The sequence below is a fragment of the Paramisgurnus dabryanus genome, chromosome 17 (assembly GCF_030506205.2).
Source record: "Paramisgurnus dabryanus chromosome 17, PD_genome_1.1, whole genome shotgun sequence".
Lineage (NCBI taxonomy): Eukaryota > Metazoa > Chordata > Actinopteri > Cypriniformes > Cobitidae > Paramisgurnus > Paramisgurnus dabryanus.
The window spans coordinates 27978442-28005594 of NC_133353.1; the positions used below are offsets into that span (position 1 = coordinate 27978442).

Consider the following 27153-nt stretch of genomic DNA (forward strand, 5'->3'; position numbering starts at 1 on the left):
TGAATAGTATTTCATATAAAAGTTAGTCAACACATTTATTTTGGAGGTTTTTGCATGAAAGCATGGGGCGCTCAGATTGTTAGAAATGTAAGTGCCATGGAAAAGACTGAAGAATCTATAATATTTCGTTTGATGTCTGTGTATGCACAAATTTCTGTGAGCTGTGCGCACTGTGCCCCCTTAAAAAAAAATGGTGCATGACGCCCCTGCCCGGCACATAGGCTGAAGGTCTCGCTCTACTCTTGCCAGTGTACCTGCTGCGCTTGTGCGTGTGCACTCGCTGCCTGCGGTGCCGCGAAGGGAATAATGTGTTTCCATTCATTATTGGGCATACTCACCAAACGCAAGTTCAACGATTTGCGCGAGTAGCTTACATACAAAGTCAATGCAAAGACGCAATCAGACAGACGCGTCCTTGCAAGGGGGGATGCGAATGACGCGAATTGGGCTGCGCAATTGCTGAAAACACGCGCTTTTCCCTTCAAACGCGTCTTTGTGCGTGTGTGTGTGTGAGAGAGAGAGAGAGAGAGAGAGAGAGAGAGAGAGAGAGAGAGAGAGAGAGAGAGAGAGAGAGAGAGAGAGAGAGAGAGAGAGAGAGAGAGAGAGAGAGAGAGAGAGAGAGAGAGAGAGAGAGAGAGAGAGAGGTAAGATTGGTGCCCACGTCGAGAAAACTTAAGACTAGAGACGTGTTAAGGACTAAAGTATGTCACTCATTTAATTAGAGTATGTTAACTGGATAACACTGGATATAACTCATTGTATAGTTTAATAAAATAATGTATTTTAAATACACAATTCAAACGGTGATCGGTTGATACTCATCTTTGATAGATTAATACTATTCCACCATCTGATCTTTAAATTATTTGCATTTTTATTTGTCTCTAGTAAATCATATACTAGTAATAAATAAGAATAACTATAGTCCAAGTAGCATTAAAAGCAAAGGGAAAACTGTTGACCATTTTCAGGCATAATACATTTTTTAATTGTGCCACCCTAAGATTTGTGCTGGCCCCTTTGTGCCCCCCCATGAAAACAATCCTGGGGGCGCCACTGCTGGTTGCACGCGTTTAACTGTGTCTGACGACGAACAGGTCGCGTGTATGTAATGGCGGTTACATGTGTGAAGTTTTGCTTTTAGTTAAAAGATTGGTAAATTCATTTCCACGTCACCAAACACTGGTTATATTCTGCGTGTTTCTACATAGGTTACGAGTAAAACAGCTTCGGACGATTCCGTTTTTGCAGCGATCTGAACAATTCATTCAAACTGATTCGCGAACCTATTTAAAACTTTTGGCCCATTCGCTTTGTAAAGAATCGACTCAAAAGACTCATTTATTTGCAACACGTTGTAAGGAAACGACTCAAACGAGTCATTAATTCGCGAATGCGCCAGAAACACAAGATAGCAATTTAAAAATAAAATACAAATTTCGTAATTAATTAAAATACAGTAACGAAGTAACGCTGCATAGTGTAAACGAAGTAAAAGTACAATTTATTTTTTTTCCACCTCGGAAGGGCAACTTGAGTCGAGAAGGGCATATGGGCAGTTGCCCGGGCAACCTGAGCAACCCCCCTGTGCACGTCCCTGTTCTTGAGCCATCAATGTAGCAATGTTTAATTTTTATTAATTAATTAGAATTCCAAGCACCACAGAAGTGCTCGTCCAGAGGCAAAATGCTTTATTTGGAGATCAAAAACAGTGTTTTCTTCCATTTAAAATACAATTATGTGTCCATAACTATCAAATATATGATGTAAACTACATTAAAAAACAAAATGCTAAATAAATATTATAAAATATATCATGTAAGTAGTGGTCCCCTGGAGTTGTGTCACTGGTGTTACCGTTTAACAAAAAAGTAATAAAAATCACACTGATGATATCCCTTGACTTCCTTCTTTCAATTTCCTGGAGGTCTATGAAGAGAAGCCCATGTAAGTCCACTGTCTCTAGTTATCAGAAATCTCCTTTATTTCATACAGTATAAGCCTTTTAGTTTATGTCACTGGTATGACCTCCTTTATTGTTTGGGAATTGCAAAAAACTAGAACACAAATGGATTAAACTTCTTAATTTAGTGAGTTTACAATGATTGACAACATGTGGTTTGATACTTTGCAGCAGCAATTTTGTAAAATGCCATTTTCATGAAAATTGTCACTGGTACATTCCTTATCTGTAACACTAGTGAAGATCAGTAACACCAGTGACTGGAGATTTGTGGTGTCGTTGGTGTTACTGTGTTTTTTCTCTTTCACATTAAATAAAATCTTTCACATGTGACTCCATGATAATTATAAATTCATTAAATTCTGCTACAATTAAGAATTAAGCTTTAAAGCTGAAAAAAATTATATATTTCATAAACAACTTTAATATTGCTAAAGAAGTAGGTAAAACCAGTGACAAAAACATGGTGTATGTAGTCCTTAAGTACATGCACACACAAAAAAATCATTAAGCTGTTATGTGTACTCAGTCGTGGTCTAAGATTAAAGGGATAGTTAACATCATTTACTCATCCTCATTTCTCAATATATATATATATATTTTGTGTTCATCAGAAAAATAAATTCATACAGGTTTAGAACCACATGCATGTTGTTCTAAACCTGTATGAATTTCTTTTTCTGATGAACACAAAATAAGATATTTTGATGGTAAATATGGTAAACACACAGCAGATAGTGACCATAGACTTTCATAGTAGGAATAAAAAATATGATGGAATTTAATGTGTGCTTAAATATTTTCTTCATCATTTATCACAATTCTTCCAAAATATTTTTTCCTACTATAAAAGTCAATGGTCACTATCTGCTGTGTGTTACCATAATTTCTCAAAATATCTTCTTTTGTGTTCATCAGAAAAAAGAAATTCATACAGGTATAAAACAACATGTGGATGAGTAAATTATAACAGAATTTTCATTTTAAAGTGAACTATCCTTTTTAATGTAGGAAAAAGAAATCAAGAAATCAGTACCAAAAGTGGACGTTTCTGTAGAATGACCCAAATGTAATGTTTTCTACATAAGATCATCCTACATAAAGTAAAGAACATTCTGTGAAAATATAACCTTGATATATTTAATATTAACTGAAACTAAAGTAAAATCAATTACTAAAATTAAACATGATGCTTTTAATCTTAATTACATTATGAGACTTTAGCCTGGATTTGTGTGATAGTTGCCAAGTAAACACAAATGACCAACAATCCAAAAGATATTTATTACCAGTAAAAAATGTAACTAATAACAAACACCAATCTTTGGTTTGACGTGTTGTGCTTACTGAAACAGACATGTTGTGTGATACATACAGTATATGTACATGCTTTACTTATTTACCACAATATACTGGAAAACTAAGTTAACTTGTGTCTAAACTATTGTATAAGTTGTCAGATAAAAAACAGCAACAGTAAAAGTTTAAGTGCACTTAAATGGCATGTAAAATCACATAAATGTGTTGGCAGTGTGTGAAAAAAATCCCCATTGAACCAAATCATGCTGTTTTGATTCTCTTGTTAATGTGACATCACACTCACAAAGCTCCGCCCACGACCCAACTGACCGGTTAATTTTACCCCAAATGTGTTAAGTTGTAGCGCTAATGTGGCTAAATATACTATTCTCTCAGACTGTATGGACAGAAATTACATCTATTTTTACCAAAAGTGCTCAATGTCCGTTGGTAAGGGAGTAAGGAGCTGTAGCTCATTTGCTTGTAAAGGTACACACATTAAAACAGCACGTTTTGCTCCCCAACCAAATAGAGGCATTTAGGATATGCTACAGTATAAATTATCTTTGGGGTATTTGGAACTAAAACTTCACAGACCTACTGTATTTAAAGAACAACCTGAGACTTATCTTGTAAAAATTGACATAATATTTGCACTTAGAGCTTGGCTTGTAAATGACTGAGAATATAAACTGAGAGCAGTGCAGATGCAAACCATTTCAAGGTCTGTAAAGACACAATGCTTTGTCAATATATGAAGAAATCCGCACCGGAATCAGGTATGAGTCACAAACCCTGAGATGTGAAAAGCTTTGGCTGAAAAGTTTCATTTCAAAGTTAAAGCCAAAAATAAGGTGAAGGATTATATCTTGTAGTTTTGATGTCTCTGTGCGTGCGTGTGAGCATGTGTGTGCGCATGCATGACCAAGTCCCCACAAAGATAGTAATACCAGTACATTTTTTTTTGACCTTGTGGGGAACAAGTTTATACATCATACAGAAAATTTTTTTGAACATCTCAAATATAGCAGGTTTTCGATGAGGATTAGGTTTAGAGGTAAGGGAAAGGGGATAGAATATACAGTTTGTACAATATAAAAGTCATCAAGTCAAAGAAAGTCCCCAAAAAAGTCAGGTTAGTTTGTGTGCGTCTCAAAAAAAAAAAAGTTTTTTGATGCACGCTCTTTATTTGAATCATACCATGCTTCTTTAAAAAAAAAATGATTCGATCTTCCAATCCTGCTGGTTTCCAAAACGCATTTTAAAGCCAACGCTGATTGTTTGTTGCCAGTCTCTATACTCCATAGTGTGCACCATAGTGTGTAAACTGTGCCTCAGTTAGTTACATTCTTCTGTATATTAAAGTTGTCCATTCAAATACAGTTCTCACGGACTCTTGCACACATATACACACACAGTTCATATCAAATCCTCTTCGGGTGCTGGCGTAGGGTCTGTCTCCTCCACAGACTCTTGTTCCGGCCAGCGACCGTGGCGGTACACAAAGTAATACTCCTTGCGTGGCTCGCTGTGGTGCAGGCTGGATTTAATGGCGAGTGGAAACTCCTCAGGTCCGAGTGCCATGTAATGACCGTCCACAAGCACACTCAGACAGTACAACTCAGGGTCCAACACTTCGAATTTCTCAGCGCACTGACTGCAGAGATTCTGAGCGGTAGTGTTTGGACGCACTCCTAAGGTCTTGGTGTTGGAGCCCGCCTCTAGAAAGGACACATTTATGAAGTCCTAAACGACACAGAAAACGAAATTAATAATTAGCCATGCCATGGTTAACATGCAGTTTTCAAGTTAATACTACTAAGGCTTGTATCTACACTGCAAAAAATGATTTTCAGTAAAAAATATCTCAAAATTCTTATATTAAGATGCTTTTTCTTGATGAGCAAAACAACCAAAGAAAATAGATCTAGTTTTTAGACCAAAAATATCAAATTTAAGTGATTTTTTGCATAAAACAAGCAAAAAAATCTGCCAATGGGGTAAGCAAATTTTTCTTGAATTTTTCTTGAATTTAGTGTTTAAGAAACATTTTTAAGATTGTTTTGCTTACCCCATTGGCAGATTTTTTTTTTGTTTGTTTTATGCACAAAATCACTTAAATTTGATTAGACAAAAATACTAAGAAAATGTATTGTCATTCTACACTGCAAATAATTATTTTCAAGAAAAAGTTTTCTTAGTATTTTTGTCTTGTGTTCAGTAAAAATATTTACTAATTCTTAAATTAAGATGCTTTTTCTTGATGAGCAAAACAACCAAAGAAAATAGGTCTAGTTTTTAGACCAAAAATATCAAATTTAAGTGATTTTTTGCATAAAACAAGCAAAAAAATCTGCCAATGGGGTAAGCTAATTTTTTTTGAATTTAGTGTTTAAGAAAAAATGTCAAGATTTTTTTGCTTACCCTATTTGACAGATTTTTTTGTTTGTTTTATGCACAAAATCACTTAAATTTGATAAGACAAAAATACTAAGAAAATTTATTGTCATTCTACACTGCAAAAATGATTTTCAAGAAAAAGTTTTCTTAGTATTTTTGTCTTGTGTTAAATTAAGATGATTTTTCTTGATGAGCAAAAAAAACTAAGAAAATAGGTCTAGTTTTTAGACCAAAAATATCAAATTTAAGTGATTTTTGCATAAAACAAGCAAAAAAATCTGCCAATGGGGTAAGCAAATTTTTCTTGAATTATTCTTGAATTTAGTGTTTAAGAAAAATTTTCAAGATTGTTTTGCTTACCCCATTGGCAGATTTTTTTTTGTTTGATTTATGCGCAAAATCACTTAAATTTGATATTCTGGGTCTAAAAACTAGACTTATTTTCTTGGGTTGTTTTGCTCATAAAGAAAAAGCATCTTAATTTAAGAATATTTAGATATTTTTACTGAAAACCAGACAAAAGTACAAAGAATTTTTTCAGCTTTGTTACACTAATGTTGTCAATGCAATGCTAATCGTTAATCTTTAATCTTGTTAAAATTATTTGCAAGTTTATTATTATTATCACAATTTTTATATTTATCTGCATTTTCTGTGTTTATAGAAAAACCATGTACATGCATGTATGGATATTAATGTCAGATCCCAATGCCGGACTCACGTCAGAAACCAACATCTGATTGATGTCAAAATCCAACATCAATGTGACGTCAGGCTCAGAACTCAATGTGATGGAGAAATATCCGCTTTTGAAATGTTACCGGTTGCATTGCTTTTAGAAAAGTTTTTGAAATCTGTTTGGATGAGTCACATTCACTCAAGGGCATAGTTTTCATTTTGACATTGGTGGGGACACAAGTAAATTAAAAGTGTCTGTATTAACCTAGGCATAGATGAATAATAAGAGCTCTGTACATGGTAATGATATATCATGAGCTTCAAACGCGTTTGTTCCTCATTTTTATGTAAACCTCGAGCACACAAAAGAAGTTAAAAAAACAAAGTTGTGACTTCTGAGTTAGCCCTTCATGCTAATTATTCCTATGCTAATGTTAGTTGTTCCTCAAAATCTTTATTTTCGTTTGATACGGGGTCAAACTATAAGGTCTGTTTACTAATGTGAGTATCTGGCATGAGCCAATCAGAGCAGAGCTCAACATTATTATTCATAACCCTTTCAAATAGGGCAAAAATAAACTATTTCCTTTAAATGACAAATCCTAGGGTTGTAAATGGACATGTAAAAACGTAAAAACATTTTGCACTTAATAAAGTAACATACCTTCTATGTAAATATCAAAGAACAATTTAACAGATTATTTCAATGCATTCTTTGGCACCTTAAATCTTAGTTGTCTATTTATAAAGGTTACACATGTCAAAAACCACAAATGTAGAATAGGCCTATTTAAATTGTATTTAATTTTTTACTCTTTTGTGATGTCAGTGAAAATTCTATCGAGCCCCTAAGGTGACATTGGAGTAAAAAAATAAAAAGTTTAGTTTTATGTGCTCACGTGAAACTTTGGCATGCTCACGTGAAACTTTCGCGTGCTCACGTGAAACTTTCACTTGCTCACGTGAAACTTTCGCGTGCTCACGTGAAACTTTCGCGTGCTCACGTGAAACCTTCATGTGCAGAATGTTTTTAAAAAGTTTAGTGTCGTGCGCGCACGTAGAACTTTAGCGTGCGCACACGAAACTAAACGCAAAAGTTTCACGTATCACGTGCAACGCGAAACTAAACTTTATTTAATTTTTTCTCCATGTCCCCTTAGGGGCTCTGTAAAATTCTGACTGGGCATGTAAAATACTGAACCATCAGATTTATTCCCAATCTACTCCAGCACTCCAGTATAACACAATCTACTTATTTAACAGCCATCACAAAAAAACGGCAAAAAAAAAATAAGCGAACTACTGTCAACAGTTGTTTTATTGTTCGTGCTTTCTTTTTTCTGAGCAGTCTGTTTAAACTACATACACTATACTGTTACAAGTTTGCAACTCTTTAGGTTGGTATGGGATTGCCATGGAAAACAATGTCCCTGAATCATTATGTGTAACAACATGTCCCATATTTTTTGCATAAAACTGTTACAAGCGTGAATCATAGACTGTAAAAAATAGGCGCGAATGCAGCCTACATCACACGTTTAGCAAGTAAAGACAAAACCAATCATAAAGCGAAGTAGGTTAGAGAGGCGGGATTAAGAAAGATAAAGCCAATCATATTAGTGATGTGTGTTATGGAGCTGGGACTCATCTGTTAACCCTTTGTGTACCACAAATAGCGCTATTTTTCTTTTAATTTAAAGAGTTTAAATCTCATTTAAATGATTCCTGAATAAATTTATGTTAAATTAAATAAGTAATAAGTAAAAAACACAAGAAACAGACAGACATCAGCTGTTATATATACTGTGAATAAAGATAATTTGTTTGAAATTATTCCTTGGGACAATTCAGTGATCCCTGAATATTGGTAGGAATACTGTCCCTAGCGTCCTTACACAAATCTACGCCCCTGCATTCACTGTCCAATAGCCGATACAAATCACCTGTTACACTGTTTAAAATATTTGGAATTAATAACATGGAGATCGGCTGAAGGGATTCCAAAACAGTAAAAATCTAATGTTTTACATTAGTGGAGCTGGAAAATGAGCATATTTTCGAAAACGTTGAGTGTTCCTTTAAGAGGAAGTTTAGTGTTTGTTACACTATGCATTTTAATAATACAAGGACCTTTTATATGTCAAAATTTTATTACCAACTTCATAACTCTGTTAACCAAAAACAACTATCATAGTCTATATACATGATGTTATTAGCAATACACCAAATTGACAGTTTTCTTTTTACATGGATCTTATTTTCATACCTGCACAGATGAGCGTGACGCTCTGGCTTTGTTTAGGGTGCGTCTGCGCTCCCAGCGATGAATCGAGTCCTGGATCTCTAGACTTAGCTGTCTGGTCACAGCCTGTTTATCAAAATTCTTGATGTGTTCCAGAGCTCCATAGGTAGTGGTTAGATAGTATGAACCTGCAATATTATTCAAGCATATTATTAAAGCAATATTGAACCGTTGTCACATGTTAATGGTTACAGTTTTGCAACTTGTAATGCAAGCCTATGTATTGACAAAGCTGTGGCAACAAAACATTTTCATCACAAGGAGGTGAACCAACATACACAGCAACAGCTTCCCTATATTATTGGACTCATGTTTAACTGCCCCAACCATCCCTATTATTATAAAGATACCAACAGGTTCCTTAATGTTAACTACTACCCTTTATTTTCACCGTGTCTTTATGTGTTCTCACCCTCTCCAAGTTGCAGTGCAGGATCCATCAGCTCCATCATATACTCCACATCCAACAGCAGAGCGGTGATGTTACTGCGAGCCAATACATACATCAACACAGGCAAAAAGTCATCAGCCCCATGTGCCTTACCTGCTAGACAGAAGAATTACAATACAAAATTCAAAAATAATGTTATGAAGAAGTCATATGAAGAAGTAATACATCAATTTAATTTTCATCAGCAAGATTCACATTGAGGAACCTGGTGCTCAAATTGCTTATTCTGATGCTTTCCAATGCTGCACAGATTCCTGTTTAGTCATTTTGGCTGTGTGTGTTTTTTATGTGACTGTACAATAAGAAATATGTGCCCTATACACACGTTGAAGAGACACCAATAAAGTAGCTCAGAATATGCTGACTACTACTACTATAATGCAGGTGCATTGCGGCCATGCTTTAAAATCATTTACGACTTTAGATACTCAACAATAAATCTGTTATTCAAATACATCAGGGTTTTGATTTTCGCAATTTATCTTGGTTAAGAAGTATTTGAGAAGTGTTTGCCAAATGCAAAATTGTAAATCTATATTTTGCACCTGTCTATGTGTTTATTTTGTTCACCGGCTTTATCACTGTTACTGTGAAATAGATTGTAGATTACTTTTTTATAGCAGAAAATAAACAGATTATAATTTTTACTTTTCACACAATCAACCCTTTAATATTTTCAGAAAATGCAAAATGATTTTCTAGGATTTCATTATTTCATAATTACAAACCATATTGCATTGCTTTTAAAATTGGGTAATGCTAAACGAAATGCTGTGCAGGCAAAACAGTATACTGTAGCATCGGTATAAACACAGTTCCCATATTATAGATTTAGAAACAACACCCACAGTGTGATACAGGCACACTAAATAAGTATAAGAACAAAAGCTACAGTATTTTTTTCTACAAAAGCTACATGCATTTATTTTACATTATAAATGACTATTTGCATTACATGATTTAATCAAAAACAACTGCCTGTACTGTATACAGTACATGTATACAATGTATAAAGTTTGCATTTTTTTCTGACAATCAAACCTATGACCTTGGTTTTGCATAGCACTATTTAAGTTTAATTAACATATCTAAATAAACTATTTCATTTGTTGACAACAAAAGTTTTCAGTTTTATCACTTTTTGTTTGAGGCACTTCAACAAACACATTTGGCTGCTGCCTTCTTTGAGCGAAAGATGTTGTGGACCCTCAGGTAAAAAGACGTGTTTAACGTCCATGAGGCAAGAAAATGTTTCAAAATAATTGCTTAATGCTTCAGCCTTTGAAAACATGTTGTGCGTAATTGTGAAAATAGAGGAAATGAAAATGTGTGACTGCTTTTTGTTATTGTGCAAAATTATCCAAAGGATGTGTGGATAATAGCTTGGTTTCTGTGAGCATCACCTGTCTGGGCTCATTTCAGTGCTTGCAAATACCTATTAAAGGAAGCAATGTGGCAAAAGAAGGTGCATGGTAAAAAAATGCTGTTCTCTAAACAAACCCCCTATAAGGAAAAACATTTTTCAATATTTTACTATGTTCTTATCTCAACTTAGATGAAATAATACATACCAGTCTTTTTTCAGTGCGTGCACTTTTAATCTTTGTACAGCGCTTCTTGAATGTGTTAGCATTTAGCCTAGCCCCGTTCATTCCTATGGCTCCAAACATAAGTTTTATTTTGTGCACCATACTTACTTGTGTAACTACTCATGTAACAGTCTTTAAATAGGGAAAACATTGAAGTGTTTGGTGGCTTCTTAATTCATCTGTGTTTGGAGCCATAGGAATGAATGGGGCTAGGCTAAATGCTAACACATTCACGACGTGCTGTACAAAGATTAAAAGTGCACGAATTGAAAAAAGATAGGTATGTATTAATTCATCTAAGTTGAGTTAAAGGAGACATATCATGCTAAATCTACTTTCTTAGCTCTTAAATGCATTTTGTTGTATATTTGTAGTGTTTATAAGTACATAAAAGTTGAAATTAGTCTCTTCAGGTGCTTTGTTGATATCTGTATATTCTTTTTTGGTCATATTTTCCAACCTGTTCTGATTTTTCTATTATCTATTACGTTTTTTGAACAATTGCGTCACAGTATTTGCAGCAGAACTGCCAAATAAGGACATCGACTCCCAGCCCAACACTACGAGCAACTCGCCATTTTTTATTTCACGCTTCGATATTGTAGTCCAAGCTTAAGGATGCAGAAGTTACGAAAGAGTAAGAAATGTACCCATATCTGTGGGTAAAGTTATTTTTGTGTGCCGGAAGCACTTCAAGGATAACTAATTCACCAATCTCCGCCAGTATAAAGTAGGATTTGCCGATAGACTTCATCTGATTTAGGGGTCAATTACGTCAATCTTTGGAGAAGACGAACAGAGCACTTCGGTAAGCTGTAAATAACCTAAAAAAAGTAAAGTACACGGTGCTCATGGTTTAGCAGTGCCGTTTCTCACTCCGAAGGCTGCAGCCTGCGGAGATCGCTTTTTGGTCATCAAGCCTGGTTTAATTAAGTTAACTGAGCATTACATTTGCAATTCATGAGCATATTACAACAACTTACGATTAACTAAGAATAATAGTCAACTTTATAATTGTTAATATTCTGAAATAAGACCGTCTTGATGACGTATGCAGCCTAGAAATGCGACCTCCGGAGGCTGCAGGCTTCGGATTGACAAACACCATTAACACACCATTGCGATACCTACATATGAAGACGTTGTTCTGCAGGTTCGTCGTCTTCATTTTCATCTCGCTCCGTTTTCAACTCTGGCTCGAACATGTACGGCTGGATGGACAAGTCTTCCGTTGTTGACATTTTGTGAATAACGAGTGAATAAAAAGTTTCTGTGCCGCTAGATAATCGTATCTCTGCTATAAAACTACAAAAATGGCCGAACGGGGTGGAGTTTAACCGAGTGTCACCTCTGCAACCTGGAGAGGGGGCAGGGTATGACGTGCATTTAAAAAGACAGCACCAAAATGAGTTGCTCTCAGATGCACATCAGAAAAGGGGTAGAAAGGGGGCCTGTGGGGCTATAATAATGAGAAATTCAGAGCCAAGCATTGCAGTTCTGCTTTATATAGACCTCAAATAGATGATTTATATATAAAAAGGACAGACTTAAAAGCATGATATGTCTGCTTTAAGAACATAATAAAATATTGAAAAAGTGTGGTGTTTTCCTTTAAGCCTAGATACCTCTGCCTGAGTCTTCATAAAAAGTATCGACTGGAAATAAAATAAAGATTAAATAAGAAATGTGTTATCCAAAAACAAAACTCTGCAATCCAACTCAGAAAAAAGCTTTCAGCAAATGTGGAACATTTAACCATGCGGCTGCTTTCTCAGATCCAATGAATTCTGCATTACACCAGTCGTTTCTACAAGAAATTCTCAAAGCTCCCGTCTGCGAGCTGCCAGTTTAAAGATGCAATGTGTAACTTTTAGAAGGATCTCTTGACAATGCAATGTAATATACGTAAGGCATTACTGACAACGGGCCGTTGAATTATTCGAAAATAATGCACACTGGAAAGTGGTAATTTTCAAATAATTCAAAGGACTGTAGTCAATTATTTATCTTATACTACAGTTAGCATAAACATTGCTCTGGTTGTTATTTAAAAACATTCACCATTTTATGCTGCAGTGTTCCTTCAGTAGCTCTAAACGGACAAACTGTCCTACAGACACGTTTTGTCGCTACGTTGTCTCAGATGATGACATATTTGTCCTGTGATGGCTATCATAGCTTCACTATGCGTTTCGAAAGAGCTGTGGACTGAGCCGTTGGTTGCAATTCACTTCTAAATGTTGCTAAAAAACTACACACTGAATCTTTAAATTTCACTTGGGATGGGGATAAACCACCCAGCTCACATTTTTAATCTGTAGTCTTGCATAAAAGGCCATGCGAAATGTAACTACCACTTCATAAAACTGGAGCAATCCACTGACTTAATTAAAAATGAAGAGGGTTTTTGAGAACACGCCCAGCCTTGGTTTACTAAAAGTGTCTCATGCAGAATAACACAAAAACACTCAAGCGTTAAGTGTTAACAATATGATAAATATCAAGCATGTTCTGTAAGCGGTCTTCTACAAACAAAAATGTTTTGCAGCTGTACCACTTCCTTATTTGGAGGCGATAATGACAGCTTTGATGTAATCTGGACTAATTTTGGGGTGAGGAGGAAAAGGCGGAGCCTGAGCTGTGTAGACACATCACTGACGTGCTTTCTGTCCATCTCCTTTCTGAAGTTGTGCTCTTTATATTTCTTAGAGGTGATTTGAAATGATGAAATACAGTAAATGAGGAGACTGTCAAATGACGCACATACTGTACATTTCCAAAAAGAATTTGTGATTGTTATGTTTTACTTGGGTCCAATGTAAACCAATATGTTGTAGCTTCCTGCCAATGATATTTATATCAAACATAAAAGGTCATGAGTTTGATCACACATATTTAGAAAACAAGACTAAGGGGGTGTGCACGCCAAAGCTTTTAATCACGGCTGAAAATGCCAGGCGGCATCGACTGCCAGCTTTTTTTAGACGACTGCCAGGTTTTTTCAGCTGAGCGCTTTGGTTGCTGTGATACTTCTGCTTTGTTTATCAGTTGTTGTACGATGCACATGTTGGTTGTTGTGATGTTTATCCTGCCCCTCCTCCGCTGTTATTGGACAGCCGTGTTGGAAGTGACATTGACAAGCTGAGCTTTTCACCCAAAATTGAATATTTTTCAACTCTGGGCACTCAGAGCTGAGTGTGGAAAAACTGCCGAGCGCCGGCTGTCAGCGTGGACAAAAAAACAGCTGTTGGCTGTTTTGAAAAGCACTACGCTTCCATTGGAAACAATTGAAAACATACACCTGCCGCCGGAGTAAAAGCTTTGGTGTGCACACTACCTTAGGGCCAGATTTACTAACAGCTTGCGCCAGTGCAAACCATCATTTTGTCGTTAAATAATGACTGTCGGGTTTCACTTAAGACACGCAATGTATAGTTAGCGCCGAAAGGGTGTGGTTTGTTATTTTTGCAGAAATGTTTATATATGATCCAACATTGGTTTAAAACAATCCATACACTGTAAAAAAATTCCGTAGAAATTGCAGCTGGGTTGCCGGTAATTTACCGTAGATTTACATTTATGTTATTTACTGGCAAGAGTTTGTTCAAAGTTAAATGAACATTAAACATTTACAAGTCTTTGTCTTTACAGAATAAAACAAACAAAAAAACAGTATCAAGCAAAACATTCTGGAAAACAAAATCTGAAGCAAAAACAGAAAAAGGTTGATGATGATTTCTGGTTCCCAGAATGCTTTGCATGAGGCTGTTATTGTATAGTTTTATTCTGTTAAGATAAAGACTTGTTAATATTTAAAATTTATTTTACTTTGAACAAACTCTTGCTAGTAAATAACATAAACGTAAATCTACGGTAAATTTCCGGCAACCCAGCTGCAATAACATTGTAATTTCTACGGATTTTTTTTACAGTGTAATTTTGAGTTAAAACAACCCAGCTTAAGTTACGACCCAAGAAGTTGGGCTCCCTTCTTTTTGACTCAGTGTTGTGTTGAAAATATTTTTTTTTGTATTATATTTGTATATTTATGCTGGAAATCAATAAAAATACAACAAAAAGACATTCATTTTTAGATGAAGCATCTGGCAAATGCATACACTTAAAATGCTGGTTTACTTTGAATCCAGCATTGGGTCAAAAATGGACAAACCCAACCCGTTGGGTTGTAATATAAAGAGCACCTATTGTCCGATTCATGTTTTAGATTTCCTTTGGTGTAAGTGTGTATTAGTATATGTTAGCGGTATGCAAAAGGTTAAATTCCACAACGATGACGCGAGTTATCGTCTCCACGGTAAATCTATTTTCTTGGACTACAACAAACACACGGATTGTAGGCAACAGTTTACTTCCCGGGATTAGTGATGTAGACAAGACCGGCATTATTATAATTCCTCCCGCTTCGGATTTACAGCATGTAAGTTAAAGGGATAGTTCACTTTAAAATGAAAATTCTGTCCTCATTTACTCATCCTCATGTTGTTCTAAATCTGTATTAATTTTTTTCTGATGAACACAAAAGAAGATATTTTGAGAAATGATGGTAAACACAGCAGCGATCATTGACTTCCATAATAGGAAAAAAATATTTTGGAAGTATTGTGATAAATGATAAAGAAAATATTTTGATAAATGAGGGTAAGCACACAGTTGACGGTACCCATTAAATAAAAAGAGAGTGAAATCTGGAGCTACAAAAATTTTCAGTACGTGGAAAATAATTTGTTTTATAAACATAAACCATGATCCACCAAGTGTGTGACACTACAATCTTCCTGATAAGTAAACAAGTCAATAATAAGATCACCTCTGATTCCAATTAAATTTGGATTTAATTTTATTTAGGTTTAAGAGATCCACAGCTGCTATTGCTCAAGTGGAAGGGGAGTTTACCCTAAATACTTGACACTTTAGCTTGTACTTTTACACCGTTTTTAATACTACATACACATTTCCTCTATTTTCTGGTTGTATTATAATAAAGAGACTGAGATATAATTATATATGATCACTATACAATTGCAAAAACAACAAATCTAATGGTAGCATGGTGGCCTAAGGCTTTTGCACAGTACTGTTTGTGTATATGTGTATATATATGTATATAAAACATATATATATATATATATATATATATATATATATATATATATATATATATATATATATATATATATATATATATATATATAAAAGGTAAATGTCAACCCACCTGCAGAGCCCACAGTCATTGACTCGTAGATCATCTTGCAGGTCTTAAGGAGCATGTCGATCTTCTTCTGCGGTGAATATTCTTTATGCAGGTTACTGAGCTTCATTTGAATCTTATCCATGATGGGCGTTTCAGGAACGCTGGTCGTGACCCCCAGGTCAGTGGTAGTTGTCCCTAGAACCACCTGCTGATTCTCTTTCAGTTTCTTAAGATTTCCAGAACGGGAGTGAATGTCCTTCAATCCGTTATACACAGCCTCCCTCAAAGGTTTCAGGACACTTTTGCATAGTGCTGCTTCAATGATGATCTCTGTAATAAGGTGGAAAATAGTTATGAGCAACTTTATTTACAGGTTACTGTAGCTATGTTGGTACAGCATTGCATAAGTGGTGCAAAAGGTCTTGGGTTTGATTTCCAGGGAACACACATGCTGATCAAATTAAGTTTCTTTGGATAAAAGCGTCTGTCAAATGTGTAAATGTATCACTGTGAGAATCTTCAGATGAAATTTTATACATTTGTCAGTAGTTGGTACAGTGGTAATAACATTGTGAGTACTATATGCAAGAAACTTAATTTGCACCAAGTATCACAGACACACTACTTTTAAGAATGCAAAACTACCCCTGTTCTCAGTTTAAAATGAAAGGTTATTTTAAACACTGTGTGGTTTAGTGTGAAGCCACACAAGTTTTCTATAGACTGTGTAGAGAGAAAGCTCACTCTGTACATATAGTCTATTACAGCATAACATATACAGCTTCTGCTTAAAAATGGTGCTTTGCTTGAAAACTTTTAACCTTGCGAAGGAACCACATCAACAAAATCTTTCAAACGTCACAAACAGAGTGTCTGTTGTTGTCACAAATGAATTGTCAATTACCCAGTTTCTCCTCAGAATATGCGGCCGCCTCCTGTAGATTTTGCAACTCTGCACTCTGAATCAAGTAGCTTTTTAACTGGGTTATCATCTGCCTGATCTCTTGAAGCATCTCTGTGCTAGAGGAGTGTTTCCTCATGGTGTCCAAAGTAAAAGCCCGATAATCTTTAACAAGGTTTCCAAAGTACGTGTTTCCATCCCGGGACATCTCCACAATGCGTTTCTGAAGCTTGCGGTCCGCATTCATGAAACCAGTGAGGACGTTGGAAAGGTTCGCCATGGACACCATCGACAGTCGTTGCTTGGCACGATCCAACATGATTGTCGGGGATCTTTTTATTAGAGCACCTGGCGTCACATCCGTCTCCTCCTCCGTGCTGCTGGTTGAGTAGGAATCGTTTTCTGGATGTGGAGCTCCACCATCTGGAGAGTACAGAGAAACATCGGTAGCTTTGGGGTGACCGGTGTTGATGCAGAGCGAGTGCCGGACAAGAGTTGGGCTGCTGTTGTTCACCGGAAGGATGCAAGCGGACTCTCGGGTGCTTAGCACAGGTGAGTTTCCGGCCAGAATTTCAGATTGTCTTTTTCTCCTGGGTGGCGCCACCGGGGCGCCAGGCCTCCTTGCTTCTGTCGCTACTGCCCGAGTCACCGTTGCAGGAGCTCCATTAGCTACTTGAGGTTCTTCCACGGACACTTCCTGAATTTGAGTCTCTGAATCCACAGGCTTTTCCATTTCATCCATATTGTCGTCTAGGCAAATAAGAGTTGCTACAGGAACTTTGTCTTCTGTCACCGCCTCACTAGAGACACTGATGGTGACCTCCTGCTGCATTGGCTCCTCTGAAGGTTGTTTATCAGATAGCCTCCGTCGGGTCGGCACTGGAGGAGGTCTGTGTGAAACAGGTTGCTTGCTGCCTTTGATCTGAATTGGTTGTAAGACAGCTGGCTTGACTGTGTCACACTTGATGTCTGAGCCAGGAGTTCCCTGTTGCTCTTGTTCTCGTTCTGCACGCTCACAGTCACTTCCTTCCCTTTTCTGGACTGACGGGGGTGGAGAACTGAGAATTGACTTAAACTCCCCTTTTGTTGCCTTGGCTGATCCGTGTGGTTGTGAACACTCAAGTGCATTAGGAGGACGGGGACGGAGGGGAGGAGGCCTTTTGAATTTGGGAGGGACCTGGATCGGTGTGTTGAGGCTCTGGGTTCTCAAGACTGGGGTGGGTGAGGTGGGTGGCCTACTGTTGCTGCATTCCTCAATGAAAATTGGGTTGACATACCAAAGCCGGTCACTGCCAACGGAAAGCTGGATTTCACAGGAACTACTTTGCCCATGCTTATCCAAAGCGCCACTGGCATTTTCCACTTCCTCATGACTGTTCAGTGCTGAAGTCCAGAACTCTGTGTGACAGAAACCTTTGTTATGGTAGCAGGCTAAATTAAGCATGCATTCACATCTAAATTAGCATTATTGCGTCAATAAATAAACTACCGGGGAAATTCTTGAGTATATAAAACATTGCTGTGGGGTCTTAAGATAAATAAAATTATTTTTAGGTACAGCACCTGCTAGCACCCAGTGTAGTGCGAAAGCATTAGGTGAAACTGTGTCCATTAGCTTTAATAGCACTTCCTATGAGCATCATGGGATGTTATGAGCGTAATCAAAATGAAATGCGAACTAGTCTGCCTTACCTGAACCAAGCGAGGAGATCACCTCCATGTCCTCATATTTAGTTACCTGCAGGATGACCTGAGGTAACTTCAGGGGAAATGGGAGAATGTCCCTGAATGGATGAAGGACATGACAAGATATAAATATTTTGGGGAAAAGCCACAGTAAATTAGATATTTATGCATGAAGGAGATGTGATGTGCTTACCGGCTAACACAGTAGAAAGCAATGAGTTTAAAAATGTTCTCAAAGACCAGAACCGACCCTTCAAGGTACAGCACTACATCATGAGAAAGAAACAAAAGAGTTTATGTTAGCGACACATCCGGCCCCTGACATTACCTCATAGCAGTGATGTTTCAACTAACTGTTGGCAATAGCTTACGAAAAGTGTTTGTGTGACTTATCGCCTGCTGACAGAAAAACAAAACAAGTGGGACTTTCTAGAGTACTGAGGAATTGGAACGTGTAAATATATCATACTGACCGCCCATTGCATATAACAAAGTGGTTTTCATTTTGGCCAAAGAAGATGAAAACAATAAGACACTTCATTTTTTTAGCTTTGGGACAGCTGACAGTAAATTAAATATTGCTTTCTAAACACTCAACAACAGAATATTTGTATTACGACAGACACAAACTGCTGAAAACTGACCACGCAATATGCAGACACACACACGGGCACCAGGAAATAAAGCTATAAATGGCCAGTGTGGGACATCCTGTAGCAAAAAAACAGTGCTGAGGGCAGGAAACCTAAGGCCCGCAAACCCCCAAAAAACCCTACCACGGAACTTTTCACCTTCTGTTATTGTCTTTGTGCATTGTCACTGAATTGCACGTATGCAAATGCTTTTGTGCGTGGGCCCGTCTGCGTGGATGTGTTTTAGTCTGTATGCAAATGTGCTTGTGTGTGGGTATGTGTTTGTTGCACAGGTATTCCATGCTTTAATGCTTTTTTTCAATTGCAAAATAACTTACATTGCTTTTCTTCTTTCACAGGCAGTTCTTTGACCTGAGGCTCCCCCTGCTGGTCAGGAAGACGGATTGACAGCACCATCTGCTTCTGACTCAAATCCCTCCTGACTAAAAATATCTGGATATACAGAATTGAGCAAATTTAGCACTGTGTTCAGGTGGAAGGCAAATGAACCGTGATCAGCTTTTTCACAGGCAAAGGTTAACATTTACATAAATGTCTAGGCACATTGTACTCCTATGGATATATTAGTGTGACTGGTCAGTATTTCGTTATGTTCATCACCTTTTAGCTTTTTTACAGTTCATATAAATAGCCCTGTTGAGTGATAAATACAAATACAAACATACCATGTCTCCCAAATAAAATTAGATAATGAAAACCCAAAAGAGAAAAAACAACAACCCAGTAACGTTACTTCTTGGGGCAGTTCACATATCACGTCTTTTGCGTTCGTTATTTCAAATGTATGCACGCGGTATGCACGCTCATCATGGATACGACGCGGTCGCTACGCGCACACCGTGCAACGTGCTGATGGTCCTCCCAGCCTGGCAATCGGCTTGTTCTGCTTAAAAAGTGACCAAAGCAGCTTACTACACCAGCTATAACCAGCTGTTTTTTTCAGTAGGGATGTCTTTTAAACATAGGCGTCAAAACCATTATTTGTGGGTGGGACAAGACGCACCCACTTTTTAGGACCAATGATTGTGGACCCACACACTTTTTCTCAGTCAAATTCATTCCATTAGAGATGAATGCCCTAATAAATTATACTCCGTTTCGCGTTTTAGCTACAGCCTTGACTTTCACGCTGCTGCTTCCTCAAATCCATTCCATTTGGCTCATTAAGAGTCATGTTTAGAGTCCATATCATTTAAACTCCATTTCGGGTTTTCACTACTTTCGCCTGCTTCAATGCTGCGACACAAAGTAAACAAAGCTTTAAGGCACAAGAATACAAGAAAATGGCATCTAGTCAAGTAAATGTTTTTTGCTTCCGACACCTTTTAAATAATGCCCCAGAGTGATGTACCATGGATAAATGCCAGGTTATTAGGAACATTTCTTGAACTTCCAAATGATCCAGTCTTGTCCTTTTTGTGTTCTTTGTTGTATGTCCCCAGTATGACTTTCCATCCTCTCAGCCGTTTGTAATATCCTTTAAACTAACAAAAGCCGGTTGTCTAATGACGTCGTGCTTCAGGAAATTACATGTTAGTGTAAAAATTATAGTTTTAAAAAATATGTTTTTGGGCCATTAGTTGGTCTGTGTGTCTTTAAAACATCCATGCACAAATTATATTTAAAAAATGTCATATGTTGGTTAATATAATCTCAAAATTATCTTAATGAATCAAGTAAGCCAATTTTAAATCCCGCACTAACCTTTTTTGTACTTTTGCCTCTGTATCGTCATCACTGTTCAAAACATTAAATTGCAGATACTTATCTGTATGTGAGTTTTAGTCAGATGATGTCAAACTGAGATTAGAAAATTCTAACTGAACGCTCAAATATAAATCAAAGGTTTACTTTTGCAAATTGAGACATCATAACCTTTTTTAAATGTACTCTGTCAATGACTCACCTTGAATAGTTTTAACCGGAAAAGTTAAAGATAAGATAAGCAAGTAAATAATCAAGTTATGATTAAGGATCAAGGCCCTGAGTCTACCCAGCAAGAATTTTAGCTAAACCAATGCCAAATGTGGGCTGTCAGTGAATGTCTAATAGACGTCTAACCATAGCCCAAAAATAGACGATGGGTATACGTTCAGAACAAATGAAAGCAAACACCTTGAAGACCTGTTGAGTTTGCATATATGATGAAATATAACACTTCTCCAAGTTATTTTGACAAAACAGCATGTAACCAAATTCATGGTTATTTAGGGTGGGTTACTCATAGCCAGACAATATTGGGTCTAGCAGGGGTCTCAAACTCAAACTGGCTTGGGGCCATTCTGAGATGGACATCTTGTTGGAAGGCCGTAGAGCTATTTTAACATAAAAACACAATTTTTATATGTAATGCATTTAAATTCAATGATTTAACATATAATAATACTTAAAAATATAAACAGTGCTTTCAATCTTTTTTTATACATTATTTTATAACAGTAAGTAAATAGTGTCTTAACCTTATCTTAAATAACGTTGTCTATTAAAACCTTGCCCTAAACAAACAAATTCAATTCCATTTTTTGTTCATGTTTCTGTTTTGATTTATTTTTTATTTTACTTATCTTTTAAGTCACAATATTGACTTGATTATGTTTCATCTATGTAAAAAATTAATATTGCTCAATGTGTAACATAGGAAATGCTGTAAAGGAATTATTTAATGTTATTTTGATGCATTAACACCAGTGGCGGTCCGTGACTTCTTTTTTCGAGGGTGCTCGATGCGAAGTTTGTTACAACATGTATGTACTTCAATACATTTCATGTGTGGTTCGTAATTTCAAAATATGGGTCCTGGGCATCGAGCGATGTTCTCCAACTGGGGTCCGGGGCCCCCAGGGGGGCCACGAGATGGTGCCAGGGGGGCCCCAGTTTTATGACATTTTATAAAATACATTCATTTATCATGAATTCTGTGTAATTAAACCTAAAAAATAAATAAGGCTACTAACCAACAGCACTACTTTGTATAACTTAATATGTTTTGTTTAATTAAAATGTTACATTTCAGAACAGTTTTTGTCATAGATTTTCTTTGGGGGGGGCCACGAAGGAATGCACTGTACACAAGGGGGGGCCGCACGCGGAAAAAGTTTGAGAACCACTGGTGTAACATATTGAGATGAGTGAGCAGCACGCATAGGCTACTTTTATCCTTTGCACGTTTTTATCTTAACACCTGATGTTTTTTTCCTCATGTAGTTTAATATGTGTTGCATTACATCTCCAGCTCACACGCTATATAAGGTGTCGCCAATAAAAGCTATGACTTGAACAAACGAACCACGAGTTACGGCTCTTTGGACGAACACTCCAAAGTCCCGACCAGATTAATCGCAAGGTGACAATGATATGATTGACAGAGAGAGCGTGGCTCATGGTTGCATAGCAACGAAAGACGTGCAACCTCTTACATTAAAGGGGACATTTCACAAGACTTTTTTAAGGTGTCAAATATAACGTTGGTGTCCCCAGAGTACGTATGTGAAGTTTAAGCTCAAAATACAACACAGATAATTTATTATAACGTGTTAAAATTTGCACTTTGTAGGTGTGAGCAAAAATCTGCAGTTCTGGGTGCGTCCTTTTTTAAAATGCAAATGAACTGATCTCTGCACTAAATGGCAGTGCAGTGATTGAATAGTGTAAATTAAGGGGCGGTATTATCCCCTTATGACATCACAAGGAGATAAATTTAAATGACCTATTTTTTCACATGCTTGCAGAGAATGGTTCATCAAAACGAAGTTACAGGGTTGATCTTTTTCACATTTTTTAGGTCGGTAAAAACACTGGGGACACAATTATAGCACTTAAACATGAAAAAAGTCATGATAAGTGCTTTTGAAAGAACAAAGAAGCGCATTGACTCGTTTTTAGACGCGACATTTAACAATCAAACGAATATAAAACGAAGTTAATAAAAACCTTTCTGCGGGCCGAATTATGTAATTTTTTTGACAGCAGACACGGGCCGCAGAGAGGGGGAGGGAGGGCCACAAATGGCCCGCGGGCCGGGAGTTTTAGACCACTGGCCTATAGTTAGCCATCATTTCACTGCCTCAGTTTTTGCTTGCTGGGTAACCAGAGCATATTTATTTAAAGTCTACTGTTTCATTTGAAAGTCATATTCATTTTTCATTCATTAGTCATATTAATGTGGTCAGGATCGCATATGCATGTCAGTGAATCAGAGAATCAAATAACACAAACTTCTCTTTAGCCATCAATATGAGTATTATGTTACAAAAGCATTAAGGTATCTCTTACCCCAGGTGTCTCTTTTCTCAGTATATTAAAGGCTCTGTCATGTTTCATTCCGAGCTGAAGCCACACTGGACATGTCTTAATAAGTTTCTCCAAGATGCTGATACCAGGAAGGACTGGTTTATTTGTCTTGTTGTCTGGAGACGTGGTGACAGGTGGTTTCGAAACCGCTGGCGGCGGGGGTCTGGGTTGGGGTGGAGATGAGGGTCTTACTACAGGAGGTGGAGGTGGTTTTGCCAGAGGTGAGGAGGGGATCTTTGGAAGTGCAGATGGGAGCTGTGCAGGGAGGGATGGCTTTGGAACTTGAGGAGCCATGGGTTTCAGAGGTGGATAAGGAAATGAAATTTTAGCTGAGGAAGTTGGAGGTCGAGGTGAAGATGAAGTAGGGAGATGAAGTGGGGCAGAGTCAGCGGATGAGTTGCTGGAGATATCAACTAATGGGAACGCTGGAGTAGAAGTCAGCACGGAAGGGGTATTAGAAGAAAGAGGAGAGGTTTGTGAATGAAAGGACGCTGGGAGAGGTGGGGTAGGGGAACCCGGAGGTCCAGTGGAAGGCGCAGAGGAGAGCATAGTGCATAATGCACAAACAGCAGATAGTTTTGGGGAATCTGAAAAATATTTTAGAGGACTTCAGTGATGACCCTGTAACACAAGATCATACATAGTTTTAGAAAGAGTCAACCTAGCACAGCTGTGGTTAAAGGAGCTAAAAAAAAAACAGAAGTCAGGGCTTCTGTGTAATTTTTCCATAAAACCATGAGCTCATAACGTCATATGATCGAAATAAATGTGCCAATATGGCCGAATTGTGAAACAGGCAATGTGACAGATAGTTCAGATGAGCCTGAAAAGGAAAAATGCCATGTATAGCATTGCATTGTCATCCTAAAATAAGTTTCACAACTACACTCTTAGAAAAGCGGATACTTTGAAAGTAGACCCTAAAGTTCTTTTTTTGGTACAGATATTTATACATTTGGTACCAATATGTACCTTTAGGCACTATTATGAACTTTTTAGGTGCAAAGGTGTACTGCCCTGACAGCTTTTGTACTTTTATTCTTGACCGTTACATACCTGTATACTCAAAACCAGTGGTCTCCAACATTGTGCCTGCACTATAGAAACTATATAAAAAAGTGGTTGCATTGCTCAATAATAATAATGTATAGTATATACACTCTTAAAAAGGTTGTGTTGATTTTGTGTTAAAATATAACACATGTTGTGTTAAAAGTAACACAAAATGTGTTGTTTCAATAATAACACAGAGATGGGTGAATTCTGGGACAACGCAGTAAGTGTGTTGTCCCAGAATCAACACTAATGTGTTGTTTTTAACACATTCATTCTAAGAGTGTAGTAGGGGTGCACGGAGCAAAAACTAACTCAGGGTTAGTTGTAACACGGACTGTTTACATTGTTGCACAAGGTTGAGCGTTTTGTTTTACCAGTATTTTTTTCATGCTGCCAAAAGACGATCTCCCGCAAATTACTGGAAATGTATAATGTTTTTCCATAGAGTTATTGATACACGAGTGTTTTGGTGGCATGTGAGTAAATTTTTTCATCATATGTTTTTTTCGGTTTCTAAGTTGGGTGTGTAAGATACCAAATCCAATGTTATGGCATGTTAATCGGTGTCTTGTTGACTAAAACATAGCATCGTTTTGAAATATGTCTGCAGCTCTTAGCAACTTTTTTTGGTGGGCTTGAAAATATTTTCACCCAGCGGGGTTAATTGTAACGCTGTGCTAGCTAACCACTCAGCACTTACGATATGAAAACCACTGATGTTAGCGTAATTCTTGCCGTCGTTTTAAATAGGCTACACACGAATGATTGCTGGCTGCCAACAAGATAAAATGTACCTGTCTTATCAAAAATCATGTGTCAAATTTATTTTTGTTCATATCTTTAATATTGATTGAATAAGGTCACATCAAAGATTGAAATCATAATGAAATAAATGGCTAAAATCAGACTTTGATGCTTAATATCTCAGAATTTGATTTTGAAACTGTAGTATGGTTATTACAGACTATACAAATATGTTTGCCATAATTGTGCTGCTTTTTCTTACAAATTTAGACATTTGTATCCATTTATAATTGAACTATTGTTAGAAAAGGGCTGGATGAATGAATACAGTGTGGATACCTGTCTATTATAGACAGATATATAAACAATATCCACTTCAAGTATATGGACAAAATAGTATTGAAATATTTGCCTCCGAACTTGTTTTTTTAGCAAGTGTTACAACTAAACCCCTGCCTGTTACAATTAACCCGACCTATGCCCGGGTAAGTTGTAACATTTGCACTTCTGTCACGTTTGGTGTAATTGTCCAAGAATGGTAAGTACTAGAAACAAACTTTAAATGTTCATTTGTAGCAGAGATGCGTGTGTTGCTTGTGTAAAAATATAATTATTCAAATTAAAATATTTTTGAATGTTTGAGCCAAAACCAAAAAGCGTTCCCGCTCTCATACTAAAACTTTATATAGTATAGGAACATGAGAACTCCTAAACATTTATTGTTAGGAATTATTTGTTAACTTTCATCACTTTAGCCTCTTTGTCAATAAGCCAATAGTTGCAAAACATAAGAAATCTGAGTGAGTGATACTTTTAAATCATTTACATTGAGGGGGACTTCGCCCCAGATAATTTAATTAATTTGGTTATTTAACCAAAAAAAGTTTAGTATTTGGTTACATCCTTAAAGTTTCTTATATTGAAAAGTAAAGTGTGCTAAAATTGTTATTTGTAAGATTTTTGCAGATTAAATAATATTCTTGGGTATCCTCAATCATATCTTATTGAAAAATGACCAAACATCCAAAAACATGTATACATTAGATTATACTATAAAGTAGTTGTACATAACACTAATTCCTCGATCTAATTGTATACAGAATTATGTAAATGTATTTTGCTACTTACTTTCAAAGTGCTCCAGTTTCCAGAGTCCCAACAGCTGTTTTCATCATTCAGATCTGCAGACACTCAACATTCTTCACTAAGTCCTTTTGCTTCACAAGTAATTCCTTACAAAGGGACTCCGAATACAGCAAAACTTGTAATCCATCTTCTACCCACTCTTTCTCCGCTAATATTCCTCTACTTCCTGCCTTTTATCTCAATCCGTGCGTCCTCCTGCTTATTATTACATACGAGGGCAGACAAAACCTAAAAAATGCGAAAAGTAGTTTCTCGTTTTCTTTCTAAACTTCCTGTCAGCAATGCAGTCAGGAAGGGGCTGTACAGGGTGGCCAGCCAACCCCTTACCACCCCCCTAACTTCTGTACTGTTTACACGCTCACACACAAACACACTTTACCTCCTTAACACGTCGAATAAATACGCTACGTTCTCCTTCGCTTCATTGTCTCTTAGTCATCATGGCATAAACAGATGTCTACAGATGTGTTTACTCCAGAACCAGATCTGTGGGAAGTCAACATCCCTCCCCTCCCCCAGACTCTGAATGTGTCTGAAGTTAAACAACCCCAGATGCTCAGGAACCCCTAAAAAAGATCTGGATATTAGTCAGTTCTGGGACGAATTGCATACCATCCAGCATATCCGCTTCAAAAATGTTTGCATTTATAATATTTTCAGAGTTTCTTTAAAGGACGCTGATTTTAAATGTCTACATTACGATACTTGTTTGAGGAGGGGACATATTTGTGATGCTGCCAAAAGTGTATAGTGCAAAGGTATTTTGCATCAAAGACTTCAGTG

General features: G+C 37.0%; 1 protein-coding gene across 2 annotated transcripts; it reads right to left on the minus strand.

Annotated features, from left to right (window-relative positions):
• Positions 1-3002: 3002 nt before the first annotated feature.
• rin3 (Ras and Rab interactor 3) lies at positions 3003-26822 on the minus strand. 2 transcript variants are annotated; one of them, XM_065288433.2, is made up of 10 exons: positions 26353-26822; positions 23407-24045; positions 19452-19566; positions 18675-18747; positions 18488-18579; positions 16799-18193; positions 15916-16224; positions 9055-9186; positions 8607-8770; positions 3003-5008 (listed from the first exon to the last, which is right to left on the minus strand). In XM_065288433.2, exons 2-10 carry the CDS (start codon positions 23971-23973, stop codon positions 4682-4684), a joined length of 3174 nt encoding a protein of 1057 aa, XP_065144505.2. In that variant the 5' UTR covers positions 23974-24045; positions 26353-26822; the 3' UTR covers positions 3003-4681. The 2 variants fall into 2 exon arrangements, with proteins under 2 accessions (XP_065144505.2, XP_065144504.2); XM_065288432.2 differs by having other exon boundaries at positions 9055-9189.
• Positions 26823-27153: the final 331 nt, after the last annotated feature.